The 13,447-nt window shown below is 37.9% G+C and overlaps 1 protein-coding gene across 1 annotated transcript in view; it reads right to left on the bottom strand.

Annotated features, from left to right (window-relative positions):
* The window catches only part of LOC139717479 (uncharacterized), a 57,211-nt gene extending 54,168 nt beyond the window's left edge, over positions 1 to 3,043 (bottom strand). The window contains exons 1-2 of the mRNA XM_071628985.1: positions 2,952 to 3,043; positions 817 to 881 (exon numbers count right to left, since the gene is read on the bottom strand). Of these exons, the coding sequence (XP_071485086.1) occupies positions 817 to 881; positions 2,952 to 3,043 (157 nt within the window). The remainder of the gene's footprint in view (positions 1 to 816; positions 882 to 2,951) is intronic.
* Between the last annotated feature and the right edge of the window lie 10,404 nt (positions 3,044 to 13,447).

Here is a 13,447-nt window from a genome sequence, read left to right as displayed (position 1 = left end):
CAGCTAATCCTTCACCAGGAAAATTCCCCCTAAGGTCTTCATCATTGCCAAGCAAATTTCATTGTTCAAATGGAAGCTGAACACGCACCAACCAAACGCAGGATGAAATCAGTTGCTGTTATTTTTAGACAGGGATGGTATAGTTTGGGTTTGAGATGGGGCTTCAGGTTTCCATCTTCTTCTTTTTTTTGGGGGGGGGGGGATAATGAGAAACTTTTTATGAAATATGAAAGAGAATGTAATTCTAAGAGGAGAAGTTTATTTGGTGAAGATTGGTTGTGAAATGGCTGAGATATCCAAAATAAAGTGGTCCTAATAAAAGGTGAGACCAACCTTTTATAAGGATCGCTTTGTTTTACTTTGTTTTTGGATATCTCATCCACTTCAAAACCGATTTTCGTCGTACAAAGTTTAAATTCCTCTAAGAATTGTATACTCTGTAACATTTTATGATGACAGCACTACTGATAATAACAAAATCGGATGACAATGATGCAGATAATGAAAAAAATGACAATAATAATAATTTAACAATGATCAACATCATCATAATCATTATCATTAACACTATTCATCCATGTACTGACGAATACACTGTAAATGTCCATATTTTCATGCGATTAATTTTTCGTGCGCACTGAGCAGATCAAAAACATATTTGCAGGTTCTTGAATTGGTGATGCAAGATTTTCAACTCAAAAATGTGCAGAGAAAATTGTGAAGATATTTTCACAGATTTTACAATTCATGCTAGCTAAAGTAAAAGCAGCATGAATTGTGTGAAAATTTGTGCATCTTACAGTACAATATACTCACTCCTGAGAGCAGCAAAAATGCTCTCATTCAGACTGTAGCTGTTTTCAAAGTACTCCAAGATTTGCCTGCACAGAGAAATGGAAGACCATAACAGATAACAATCACTCTATCAATCTTTCTGATTTATTTAGAACAACTCACTTTCTAGATGCATGCACACTTTCTGTCACTTATCTCACTTAAATTGGTACTAGTGTGAAGTTGCGGTTTCAATACTGCCAAGTCAGAAGGGAACTGCAAAAGTGGACATTTTATAAACTAGCATGAAAACAAAAGCATGCAAATTCTTTGCTTGTTCTTGGACTTACGTAAACACATGAATAAATTTCTCCACTATCGCTACTCCTGAAGCGCGAGTGAATATGTCGTGGTTACCTTTAATGCTGCTAAAGCCTTTAACCACTGTGGCAGTGGTGAGCTTTTGAAGTGCTTGCTCAAATGCAGTGACCATCTGCCATCTTAAAAACACACAACATTCATTTTACTCTACACAGCATAAAAATAATGCTTTTTACAGTAACTGTTTTTGTGTGTTTGTTGTTTGCTGATGTTTCATTTTGTGTTGCTTTTGGTAGGGAGTGGACTTTCATTTACGGGTAATAAAAGCATCTGCTTCAAATTTCATTCCAATAGCTTCTTTACTCTGCACTGCCAGCCAAGCACAAACAATTTTAGGTTTCCCTCCTCCATCCATCCCTCAACCCCCAACAAAAAAACAACAACAACAAATGTAATACACATGTACAACATTAGGCAATACCTGATTATTAAAACACTGATAAAACAAAGAGAAAATAACCCACATGCTGCAAAATCAAAGTTTAGTGTATACTTTCCAACTATTTTCTGAAGGAAGAAAAGAAATTGAAATCAAGCAACTTTTTTCAACTCATATACTAATACTCAATTTGGCTGCATCCTGCACCACCACACAAAAGTATTTACATACAGAATGCTTTCTAGTGCTGGATTTACACACACGCACACATACTTTGCCATATTTGAGACAGGTATAACAAATATGACTCTTTTTAAATGCAAAGTCTTGCTGAACACGTTACGAGTCTCAGAGAAAGAAAGAAAAAGATGTTAGCAATGAATGATTCAGATGGTTATCATCTTTATCTGCTGAAGTTTGTACTGCTGGCTTCTTGTACATACTGTACGTACGAACTTGGTGGAGATGAGAATTGGGCTTTGAACTTTTTGCCAGTTACCAAGACAACACTTATGAAATAGTAGAGCATACCATTTTAAGAGGAATTCAAAGTTTATTTGATGAAAATCGGGTTTGGAATGATTGACACATCAAAACACAAAGTAAAACAAAGCGATCATAAAGAAGTGTGGGTCCCACACTTATTAGAATTGCTCTGTTTTGAATATCTCAGCCATATCAAAACCAATTTTCATCAAATAAACATTGAATTCCTCATGGAATTACATGCTCTTTCATATTTCTATAAGAGGTTTCTCATTATCTCACAAAAAAATGTTAGAAACCTGAAATTAGGTCTCAACCAAAACTATACAGACTCATACAAAATTTGTAATCAGATAGTTAGGTCAGAAAGTGGTTCTAATGATGGAAAGAGTGGTTTCAGGTTTTTCATACACATATATTGCTATTCAAATATCCAAGGATATGTACAATGTATCTCGAAAACATGCGCTCATTTGCCTGATGTCAGCTATAAAAAGGAATATTGATTTTGGACTGGCTACGTATGCCACGTACATACAGTGTAGATCTACACTGTTCAGTGGTGTGGGTAGTTAATTATTAATCTTAAGTACAATGTCATTAAATCAGGGAGTGGCCTTACACTGCATTTTGCATGATTTCATAGTCTCTATTTAATTAGTAATTTTTCATGTGAAAATCAGTATCGAGTTACTGCTCAAATAATCCATATACATCACCAACAAAAAACACCCATAATGCCCATCTTCATGGGCATATATTTTGCTGTAACTTGCATATTGTACATTGTCCCCGTGAATTGAGAAATGTGTGATACAACAGGTAATGCATATTCAAATCCATTATAAAGTGACAACCCATTGAACTGATTTCTGTTTCAGACCTCCTGCAATGTCTCGTGAATGAGAGCTAGAATGCCTCTAAAACTTACTCCTTATTGCAGCAGGACAGGTCACAAGGCTGCAGCGAGCGGAGAGTGTACGGTCCCGTCAGGATATCTTTCAATTCCAGTTCCTTTCCCATTATCTTTCACAGAGTCGGCGATGTCAACAGCAAGGAAGTATGACCACAGAATAATCTGGACATCGAGCAAAGGGCAAAAATTAGGGAAGGGGCAATTAAAATACACAGCATTACCCAACATTGTATTCCTCCTGCGGTACAGAAAATGCAGTAGGCACTACAATACATTTGTGAAGGCTTGACACAATTTTTTTTCTTTGGGAAGCCCAACAACATAATTTGGGTGCCCGACTGGGCCACCATAACAATATTCAAACATATTTTTTTCTTAGAAACTGGTGGCCCAACATATATTTCTGATGGCCCCTAGCCACTGGGCCACTGCTAATGTTGAGCCTTGCATATAAATGTCAAAGGTCACAACTGATGTGCAAGAAATTAGCATTTTGCCCATGCACCAATGAGTTCTGTACACTAGTATACTGCACTGGTCAGAAGAGCAGATCCTGAGAGCAATTCAGATGGGAGCTCATTCACAAGTATGAAAGAAATTCTTCCCAGGTATTCCCTGTTAGATCACCTGGTGATCCCTTTGAGTGACAGTATAGATAGGAAACGGGCATTTATAGTCCGGCAATATGAGCACAAAGCCATGAAGATGACATCATCATGTATATCATTGTCATCATGTACATGAGTAACAGTGTATAAATGCAAGTCATCTCCGAGCACTGTTTGCTTTCTGAAGCCCCATACATGTATCCATGCTACTTTAATTACATTTGTACTCATCCCTCATTCCTTGAAAACAGAGGACTCTGGAATGCACCAACACGAGATGGCATTTCTCATACCAATTCCTCCCGAGTAAAGTATGACGTACTGTACACATATTATATCAACATCTTTCATAAATTGGGTTCAAGAACGTAGCCAATCAGAAGCACTGAAATGAGTCGCGTGTACACTCTTCATTTTCTTTATTAACATGCATTTTTCTGTATCATTTTACATGCATGAGCATGCAAAAGCACAGCAAAAAAAGTAGAGCTGCATACTCTACTTGACGTCACAATGTAGATAACAGCAGTACACACTCAATCAATTACAAGCACATGCTCGATCACTTTACATTTTATTTGCTAATACTTCTTTTTTAAACAATTTCTAAGTTTGTGTTCAATGTGTTTGGAACACTTCTTTAAACATCTTGGTTGTTTAGATAAGTTCAACATTATACCTTTGGGCTAGCTTACTGGTATTCATCCACAGATAAAATGTAAAAATAGTTCATCAACCCATATACAAAACAATAATGCACACGTTATAGTATACAAATATACTTTGCCTTGAGAGTTTCTTGTTAAAACTATGGGCAGAGGTGACTCCAAAAGAACTATTCACTGAGGGGGTGTGGCCCCGAAGTGAATGGACCTTTTGGAGGCATCGAGGCCTATAGTTTGAACAAGAAACTCAAAATTAGGCAAAGTATGTTTGTTCTATATTTGGATCAAAAATTCAAACAAAAGAAGGGGAAATTGGGGAAATACAAAGCGAGAAATCGTATGGTGGATTAGATGTTGTGAAGGGATCCTACATTGACCATAAGAAGCATGCAGCAGCGCACGATGTCTTGAACTGCTTTGTGATGTTTGTTAAAAATGTTACATTTGACAAACGCGACATGCAGTGCTAAGCAATGCGCAATGTCAGAATTATTGACTTGTATCGATTGACTGCGCTGTATCCTTCATTTGTAAAATGTATTTGTGAATTGTACACATGCTACTATTCCTTTCTTTTGCCAATGGAAGGTGATTTTCTGTATCAATTATCAGACAATCAGAGACTCCAACCCAAAGTACCTTCTGATCTGGAGATTCTCCCGACTGAAACCCCAAGCAAACGGGAGACTCAAAGTTGATGTGTGCGAAGCGCGAAATTCCTAGGGTTCTAGATGCTCTCTGGTGCTATCTAAGGCTTATTTTTTCAACATACGATAGAAATATGCAAGAAATCCTTTCCAACGGGAGACAAAGAGCCAGGGCGGGAGAAATTAAATCTCGAACGGGAGAACGGGAGATTTTGCAAAAAAAGGGTTTTCGGCGGGAGATCTCCCGACGAAAACGGGAGAGTTGGAGTCTCTGGACAATATTTACAGAATATTGAATTTTGTATCTTATACAGACAAGAGAGGAGAACAAACATGGCACAACCTCCGGGTATGAAATGGTTTCTTTTGTGGTAACACTGCATTTCTGAGCAACATGAGATGAACTCCATGCTATAATGTATGCTGTAAAAAGCATATGACATCACAAGGGTCGATTGGGACTTCCCCCAATCTTCCCTGGAGAACCAGATAGACAGTACACAGGATGCTAAAACTGGAGTAATCTACCACATTCTTAGAAAGAGTCTTTTGAAAAAAATACAATAAAATAAAAAATAAAAATCTATACATCTGTACACCAAAATCCACGAAGGACAATACTTGTTTCTCATACGTGCATTAAACAGGCACAATCAACAAAGACTCTTATTGCAGCCAGCTATTGTGACTGTCTGTAACAAATGGTTTGTGAAGGTAGTGTAATATCTGTGAAGGTACAGTTGATCATGTCTAGATTCTTTGAATGATCAAAGACTGGATTTTAAAAACAAAATGTGGATAAAGATTGTATAAATTTAAGGAAGAAACTTGTAAAGAAAAAGGTTCAGGGTCCATTATGGACTCAAGTACTACACTACACTTTGGACACATACTGCACATACTCTGGAATGTTTTTCCAAGAAACTAGTTTAATATTTACCGGTAATGTGCCGAGGAAGGTCAATGTTTTTGACAGCATTTGTTTGTTTGTTTGTTTGTTTGTTTGTTTGTTGGTTTGTTTGTCTGTCTGTCTGTCTGCCCTTCTGTGTGCAAAATAACTCAGATGGTTGTGAACAGAATTGGATGAACCTTAGATAATACTAGCATAAAATGAATGTAAAATCAGAAATACTGTTAAAGTGGATATTTTGGTGTGACTAATAATTATTTTTCGCACTCAGCGGGGTAAGAAGAGTTCAGGGTGCTACATAAGCACTTGCCCGATTGCCTGGGGCATGTGAAAATTGAATTCGGGCAAGTATTTTTATTGAACAATGAGAATGAATGCTTGCCCGAATTGCAAGCAAAAACGTTTTGAAGCCACCTTTTTTTTTTGTACATATTCCCCCAACAAACCCACAAAGTCAACCATACAGAAGCCCAAAGATGATGGCTTTTAATTGTTTTAGTGATGCAATGCACTGTATATTTCATTTCAGCAACTTTCGAACACTTTCGTGAAGAAACCCGAAAGCAATGCGAAGGCAACACTTGATCAGACCAAGATTGTTAATCCATCGTGTTTAAGTGTGCAAGTCAATGTTTGCTGTTTATTCAAATGATTGCTTTTTTATTAAACCCTTGACTATTTTTATTAAACCCTTGACTAACACATGATTTTTCTGTATTATGTCCTTCTATTTTAGACTTTCTTTTCAGGCAAGTAAAATTAATGTTCAGGCAAGAGTTTTGCAGCAAAATTGAAAATCTGCTTGCCCGACTGGGCAAGTGGTAAAATAAAGTTATGTAGCACCCTGAGAGTTTCGCGTGTTTTTGATTCCGCAGAATCAAGTCATCAACTGCTGGAACATATGGCAAACAAAAACATTCGTGTGCTTTTATTTTCGCGCTAGTTTCGGATAATTTCAACACCGCGAAAATTTCCACTTTTACAGTACGGCCTATAGCTTTGTGGGCCTAAATGAATTTTTGTGCATTTTGCAATTTGTCAAGATCTGAGAAAGTAGAATGTTTGCAATAGTTTGTGCCAACCAAATGCATTGAATGCCAGTGGCAATTCACAAAAGTTTCCATAAAAAGGGCTGTCGACTCTGATTCACACAAGTTTCATGCCAGAAATGTTTCTGGTTTCCAGTATAGCAGACTGCTTGAAAATTCTTCAGGCAGCCCAGGTATAGATCTACAAATTGAACCAAACAGGTGTAACACACTCTCAGCTTCACAAGAGAAAGCTTTTTGATATCAAAAGTACCTCTCAGTTGAAAAACTTAGCAAGATTTACTCGTCTTATCATGCCCCAATTTTCTAAAAACACTGAAAAAGATAATCGCACAAGCACCATAGATACAATTAGGTATGTCGCTACGGCGACTGATGCCTCCGCCATAATGCATGATTCTCCCAATAGGTGTATAGTACAATGTCTTCACAATGTGTGATGACAGTTTCATATAACTGGCAAAATATCGAAATAACAGGTTTGTCAGAAATATCTTGAATGTTCACTTTCCACGAACTATGTTTGCTATAATTGTCTATTAAAGAGTGCAGGTACACATAGTTGGGGAATTGACAATTTTTACTTGACTTCTGACCGACCTTATTATACGTTTATGCATTGAGTATGATTTTCAAGGTATGAAGAAAGAGTGTAATTACAGTACAACATATATCTTTTTTTTTTCCATTTAAACCTGACCTTTGACCCTTAACCTTTGACCTTTGACCTTCTGGCTGGAAATTTCCAAGAGAATCTCCATTAAGTAATACATGTACATATATTAAATTTTAAAACTAATAATGTAATCATTGCATATACTAGTATATGAGGGAAAAAGTAACATTTTGAGGAGTTGACCTTGACCTTTGACCCCTGACTATTGACCCATGACCTCTAAATTCCCTAGATAATCCCTGCCAGTCAGTACATGCATATGTACCAAGTTCCATGAAGATACATTGAACCACTTGCGAGAAAAGTGATATTGCAACATTTTCACCTAACCATTGACCTTTTGACCTTTGACCTTATGACATGAAACTCTCTCTGAAGAATCTTTACGCAATAGTACATGTCTACACTAAGTTTCAAGAAAATAACTGCGGCATTGCATAGATATGGGGGAAATAGCAACATTTTTAGCATTTGACCTTGACCTTTTGACCTTTGACCTCTTGTCAATGTCACTAGAATCTACTCAACTAATTGTCCCATCATACATCATCCTTGGACCAAGTTTGGTGAAAGCTGCTTCATCCAGTTTTGAGTTATCACGTAAACAGATAAATTTTAGGATTTGACCTTGATCTTTGACCTTTGGCCTCTGTCCGATTTCACTGAAAAACTAATCAAGTAATTGTCCCATCATACATCATCCTCCAACAAAGTTTGGTGAAATTTGCTCCATACAGTCTTGAGTTATTGTGTAAACGGATACAATTTCACGATTTGACCTTGACCTTTGACCTTTAACCTTAAGCCGATTTCACCCAAAATCTAATCAAATCATTGCCCCATCATACTTCATACTTGGACCAAGTTTGGTAAAATTTCAGTAAATATTACTCAAGTTATCGCGTAAACGAAAGCGGACGGACGTACGGACGTACGGACGTACGGACGGACGGACGGACAACCCGAAAACATAATGCCTCCGGCACCACTTCGTGGCTGAGGCATAAAAAAGAGTTGGTCCTACACAGACACATAGCAGTAGGTTAGTCAAGCAACCTTCTTTGTTAAATTTGTAATATTCTGTTTTTTTCATGTAGATTGTCTGTGTGTACCTTTTCATTTTACTCATGTTTGTATTTATTCTCATACACACTATATTACTAGTATCTTGTATATCTTCTGTGTTATGTGTAATCTACAAGAATTGTATTCACGGGCTTGTCATATTGTTATTTCAATTTATTTTCTTTGTTTGTACTCTCATACCCCGAGAGGGGGTCGAAAGAGTCAATAAAATTCACTAAATTCACTAAAAAGAGAGAAACTACAAAACATGTTCTGCACCTGTAGAATGAAGATTTTGCAAAAGATTTCTTGCATACATTGTAACAGTTCTTGTATACAATGTAATGTTAGGAAAATACGAAATAAAATAAAATCAAGCACACATACACCACATTCCTGTAACATGCACTCCAATGTTTGCATTTTATAGAGTGGTTGGCACAGCTAGTGTGCATGGTACTCATCATCTGGCAGATAAGCATCAAGGATAGGGCAAGGGAGATAGCACAATATGGCCAATATTTGTCAATCAAACACCTAAAACACACCTACAAACACACCCATCAACCTCACCTCATTACACCCACTTATCTGCAAGCTACAGCTTTTGTTCGCTCAGATTGTGCAGTGTACCCCACCAACTGGTTTCTGTACCCTCAAAATGTGTTTTACCCTGTAAAAAAAAAATATTAAAAAAAAAACCTGTGTACAGATACCACCACTGACACACACTACACACACATACACACATACATACACCCATAACATCTGCAGGTATGACAGGGTCAACATTGTCCAAAGGTATAGCCTTTTGTCAAGGCCCTCTCGCTGTAATGGGTGAGCGAAGCAAGCCCAGCCGAGCGCGACATAACCCCACTCAGCTGGGCTCTCTTCACCATACAGCGAGAGGGCCTTGACAAAAGGCTACCAAAGTTATGGCTCGCACTCCCAAACACAAAAGAACAATATTTACCTCAGCATGACTTGCAAGATTTTGCACCTGGCTCGCACGTAGCAGGGTGACCACAGAGCTGGTTGTCTGAAATTCACTCTACAAACTTGTATTATGACTGAGCAATGCTGGTATTATTTCACTATATATTTCTCCATCTCCTTCTCTCATTCTCTATCTTGTATTTTTATACAACCTTCATAATTGCTTCACATTGTTGGGGGTTTTTTTTGTTTGCACATGTCTTGCACGTAGCAGGAAGACCCGTCACTCGGTGGCACTGGTGGCACTGTTTTCTTCTGAAATTCAATGTACAAGGGTATGACTTAGCAATACTAGTAATGTTTTTCTATTATATATCTCTCCATCTCTTATCTCTCTCTCATCTCTCTCTAGCTTCCCCCTTGTTCACCTTCATTCTCTTCATATTGTGTGGTTTGTTTGGGGTTTTTTTTGTCAGTTTCTCTTTCTCTTTGCCTCCCTTTCTCTTTCTCCTCTTCTCTCTTCCTCTTATTTTGTTTTCATATACTGACACATAACGATGTATGAAATAAAGTATGTCCTTTAGAGTCTTCTATTCACTTCTGTATTATACAGAGCTGTCATTTTCATGAAGGTTTACTTTGCACAAATTTCGCAAATCACTGTTGCGTGGGACGTGAAATAGAAACACGCATAAATGTTGCCATGTACTGGTAGTTAAGTGGCTGTGTGAACGGCCAGGCGTTACTACACATGATAGCCTCGGTGTCAAATCCCAAAAACAACATCTTCCAAAAAATGTCTGTGACCCTCCTCATTCGTAAAAATATCTGAAATGTGAAAATAATGTTCAGCTTTGACAGCATCTATACTGTAGACACATTTCGTGCAACCATAAGCTAGCGCAAAAATAAAATTACACAAATACATATTTGCATGCCATATTTTTCAAGAGTTGATGTTTTGATTCCATGGAATTAAAAACCCAAAAAATTCGCCTTGGAACTCTGCGAAGCGCGAAATATTACTTGCGTGAAAATATCCACTTTCACAGTTAAGATGAAATCTTTTCTGGCCATTTGAAGAAATGACAGGTGTTAAAAAAAAAATTCCATCAAATTTCTTTTATTACTACATCTTGTTCCTGAGCTGATGCCTTTTGGAATTTCTTGTTGTTGTTGTTGTGGATCAGCAGATTTTATAACTGTTTAATCTTATTATAGAGGATTTTTTTTTTAAATAAAAATGTGTGCATCTGAATTGTCAGATCAGTGAAGTTAGGTCATCTGGTTAGATGCACCATCTTTACAAAACAAACAGTCACATATGTTTTCAATTTATGCACAACGGGGATATGATCTCTACCCACAACAGTAACAGATGAATGATTTAAGCTCCATCAACAATGTATTGCAGTATTGAATTTCTGACTTTCCATATGGGCCACATAAATCATGATAAACTTCTTACCTCCAACACAGGTACTTATCACAAAAGTGGCATGAAGGAAGAATCATATTAAAAGTGAGTTGTTATTTTGTACAAGATGGTGTGCTTGAATGTCATTATCTCAAAAGGATGAATATCAACAATGTATTCATGTGATGCAGCACGCTGAATTCAAGGGTGCCATTATACCCTGGGTTTTGGTGTTGTGTAGCATCATCTTGTGCTTATAAGATATACCCAGGGAGGTGAGCTGCATATATACAATAGCATACTATACATAGTATCAATTGCTATTAAGGTGGCCAAATTAAAGCAATCAGCAACAATGATCCCAGTGCCAAGTAGGCATTTACACACGATGTGCATAGTATACAAAAGTAATTATAACCTTTTTTAAATAATCATTCCGGGAATGATATCAACAACAAAAAAAAAAAAACCAACATCGCTGGTACTTGTAGATCTGATCTGTTCGAGAAGTAAAAGGAGTTTGTCTCCTACTGCCCCCTCCCCCTCTTTTCTCTCTCTCTCTCCCTTTCTCCCCCTCCCCCCGCCTCGCTCTACCTCAGCCTTTCATTTATGTTCTTCCAAAATATTTGGCCTGTAGCACACCTTGCCCGTTTTCTAAGACCCCCTTCAGTAATTTTGGGCCATCTCCTGGGCCCGAGCTAATTGGCTAGCGCCAAGCACTAAAAATTGATTCAAATAACTATAGCAAAGCCACGCTACTTTTACGACGACCCATTCAAGAATTCAGCAACGTAAGGGATAATTACCATGTAAGTAAACGTATCATGCACACCGGGAGGGGCAAGGACAGGTAATTGTGACCTTTGACCGTGCAAGGAATTTTGGCCCGAGCCTGGTGCTGCTATGGTTTATAAATTCTCTGATCGGCGCCAGGCCCGAGCCTGGTGCTGCTATGGTTTATAAATTCTCTGATCGGCGCCAGGCCCGAGCCTGGCACGGGCTACTTTGGCGCGACCCATTCATAAACTCAAGTTTTTCGAATTAGCTCAGGCTGGCCCGAGCCAGAGTTACTAAAAGGGGTATTTAAAGTTTCCAAAACTTTATCATTTAAAATCAATTTTCTAAACTTCCTAAACTTTATTAATTATTTGATGAAAGGACCACATGTGACATAACCATCATTGACACAGTATAAGCTGTTTTATTGGAAAGTATCTCTTTTTTTTTTATTGTACACCAAAACCACTTCAAGATGAAGAGAACCTGAAACTTTCTAAAGGGCTTTTTACACTTGCAAATTTTGCTTAGTCCCCTACCAACGGTGGGGCTAAGGGGGCGGGGGGCCTTTCCTTTATAGCCCACTTTCTGTTTACACTTGTTTTTGCCAAAGTGGGCAAGCCCTACCGATGGTCCCGTACTATCTGGCCCTGCAAAATAGCAGGGTTAGCACCGCAATTGCGGTGCTAACCCTCCAATTGCGGTGCCAAGCAAGCGAGTGTAAACAGAACAAAAAAATAATCCGGGGCTAAGCGACGGAGACGAAGTTCGACCCCCACTGACCAATCAGAATTGAGGTAATCAAGTACTGCTGCGTGCGTGTACTTGTACAGTGCACAGCGTAATCATGAATATTCATGTGGTTTGGAAAGTACGGGACTAAGAAATACAAGTGTAAAAAGGTCAATTTCCTCCTTAGCCCAGGACAAGAGCTTAGTACGGGACTTATTGGCGAGTGTAAAAAGTTGAAAAATTGGTACAGGACTAACGATAGTCCTGGGTCAGAGAAAGTATGGGGTTAAGAAACATGTGTAAAAAGGGCTTAAAGGGACTGTACAGTACTGGTTGAGGTAGGGATTCATATTTCAAACATTCCTATTCAAAGTGAGATAATGAAAAGCCTCTTATGAAATATGAAAGAGCATGTAATTTTAAGGATTCAACGTTTATATGATGAAAATTGGTTTTCAAATGGCTGAGATATCAAAAAAAGTACTAATGATGAAAGGCGACATGCCACAACTTTATTAGGATCTCTTTGTTTCACCTTGTTTTTGGATATCTCAGCCATTTCAAAACCGATTTTCATCTAATAAACTGTTGATACCCCTTAGAGCTGCATTCCCCCTTACATCTCATAGAGTGGTTTCTGAATATCTCGCAAAATGTTAAAAGCTAAATCTACACCTCGACCAGAACTGTACACACCCTTTAATACTTGGAAATGAGTTCAAAAGTACCAGCATACAAGCTTGCATGAATAGCATTTCAGCAGATTTGATTCTTCACCAGAAATTGTGTGCCATACAAGTTAATCCTTTCGTTTCCTGTTGCAATACACTCTTTCATAATCCCTCCAGTTATGTAGTTGTGATAGTCAGACTCTTTGATGTCTTATACACTAATAATGCATTATTCCATGACTCCCAACAATGATGAAGCAATCATACTGCACTTGAAACTAGATGACATAGTAATATTTGATAGAGTCCCACAACCACAGGACAGCTCTTGGATTGATACAAATATCACTTGCTGATA

Source organism: Diadema antillarum, unplaced genomic scaffold (genome assembly GCF_040938485.1).
Source record: "Diadema antillarum isolate AM-2024a unplaced genomic scaffold, OU_Dant_1.0 scf00000075, whole genome shotgun sequence".
In the NCBI taxonomy this organism is placed as follows: domain Eukaryota; kingdom Metazoa; phylum Echinodermata; class Echinoidea; order Diadematoida; family Diadematidae; genus Diadema; species Diadema antillarum.
Note: the sequence above shows the minus strand (reverse complement) of the source record. Positions and strands in the feature narration are given on the sequence as shown.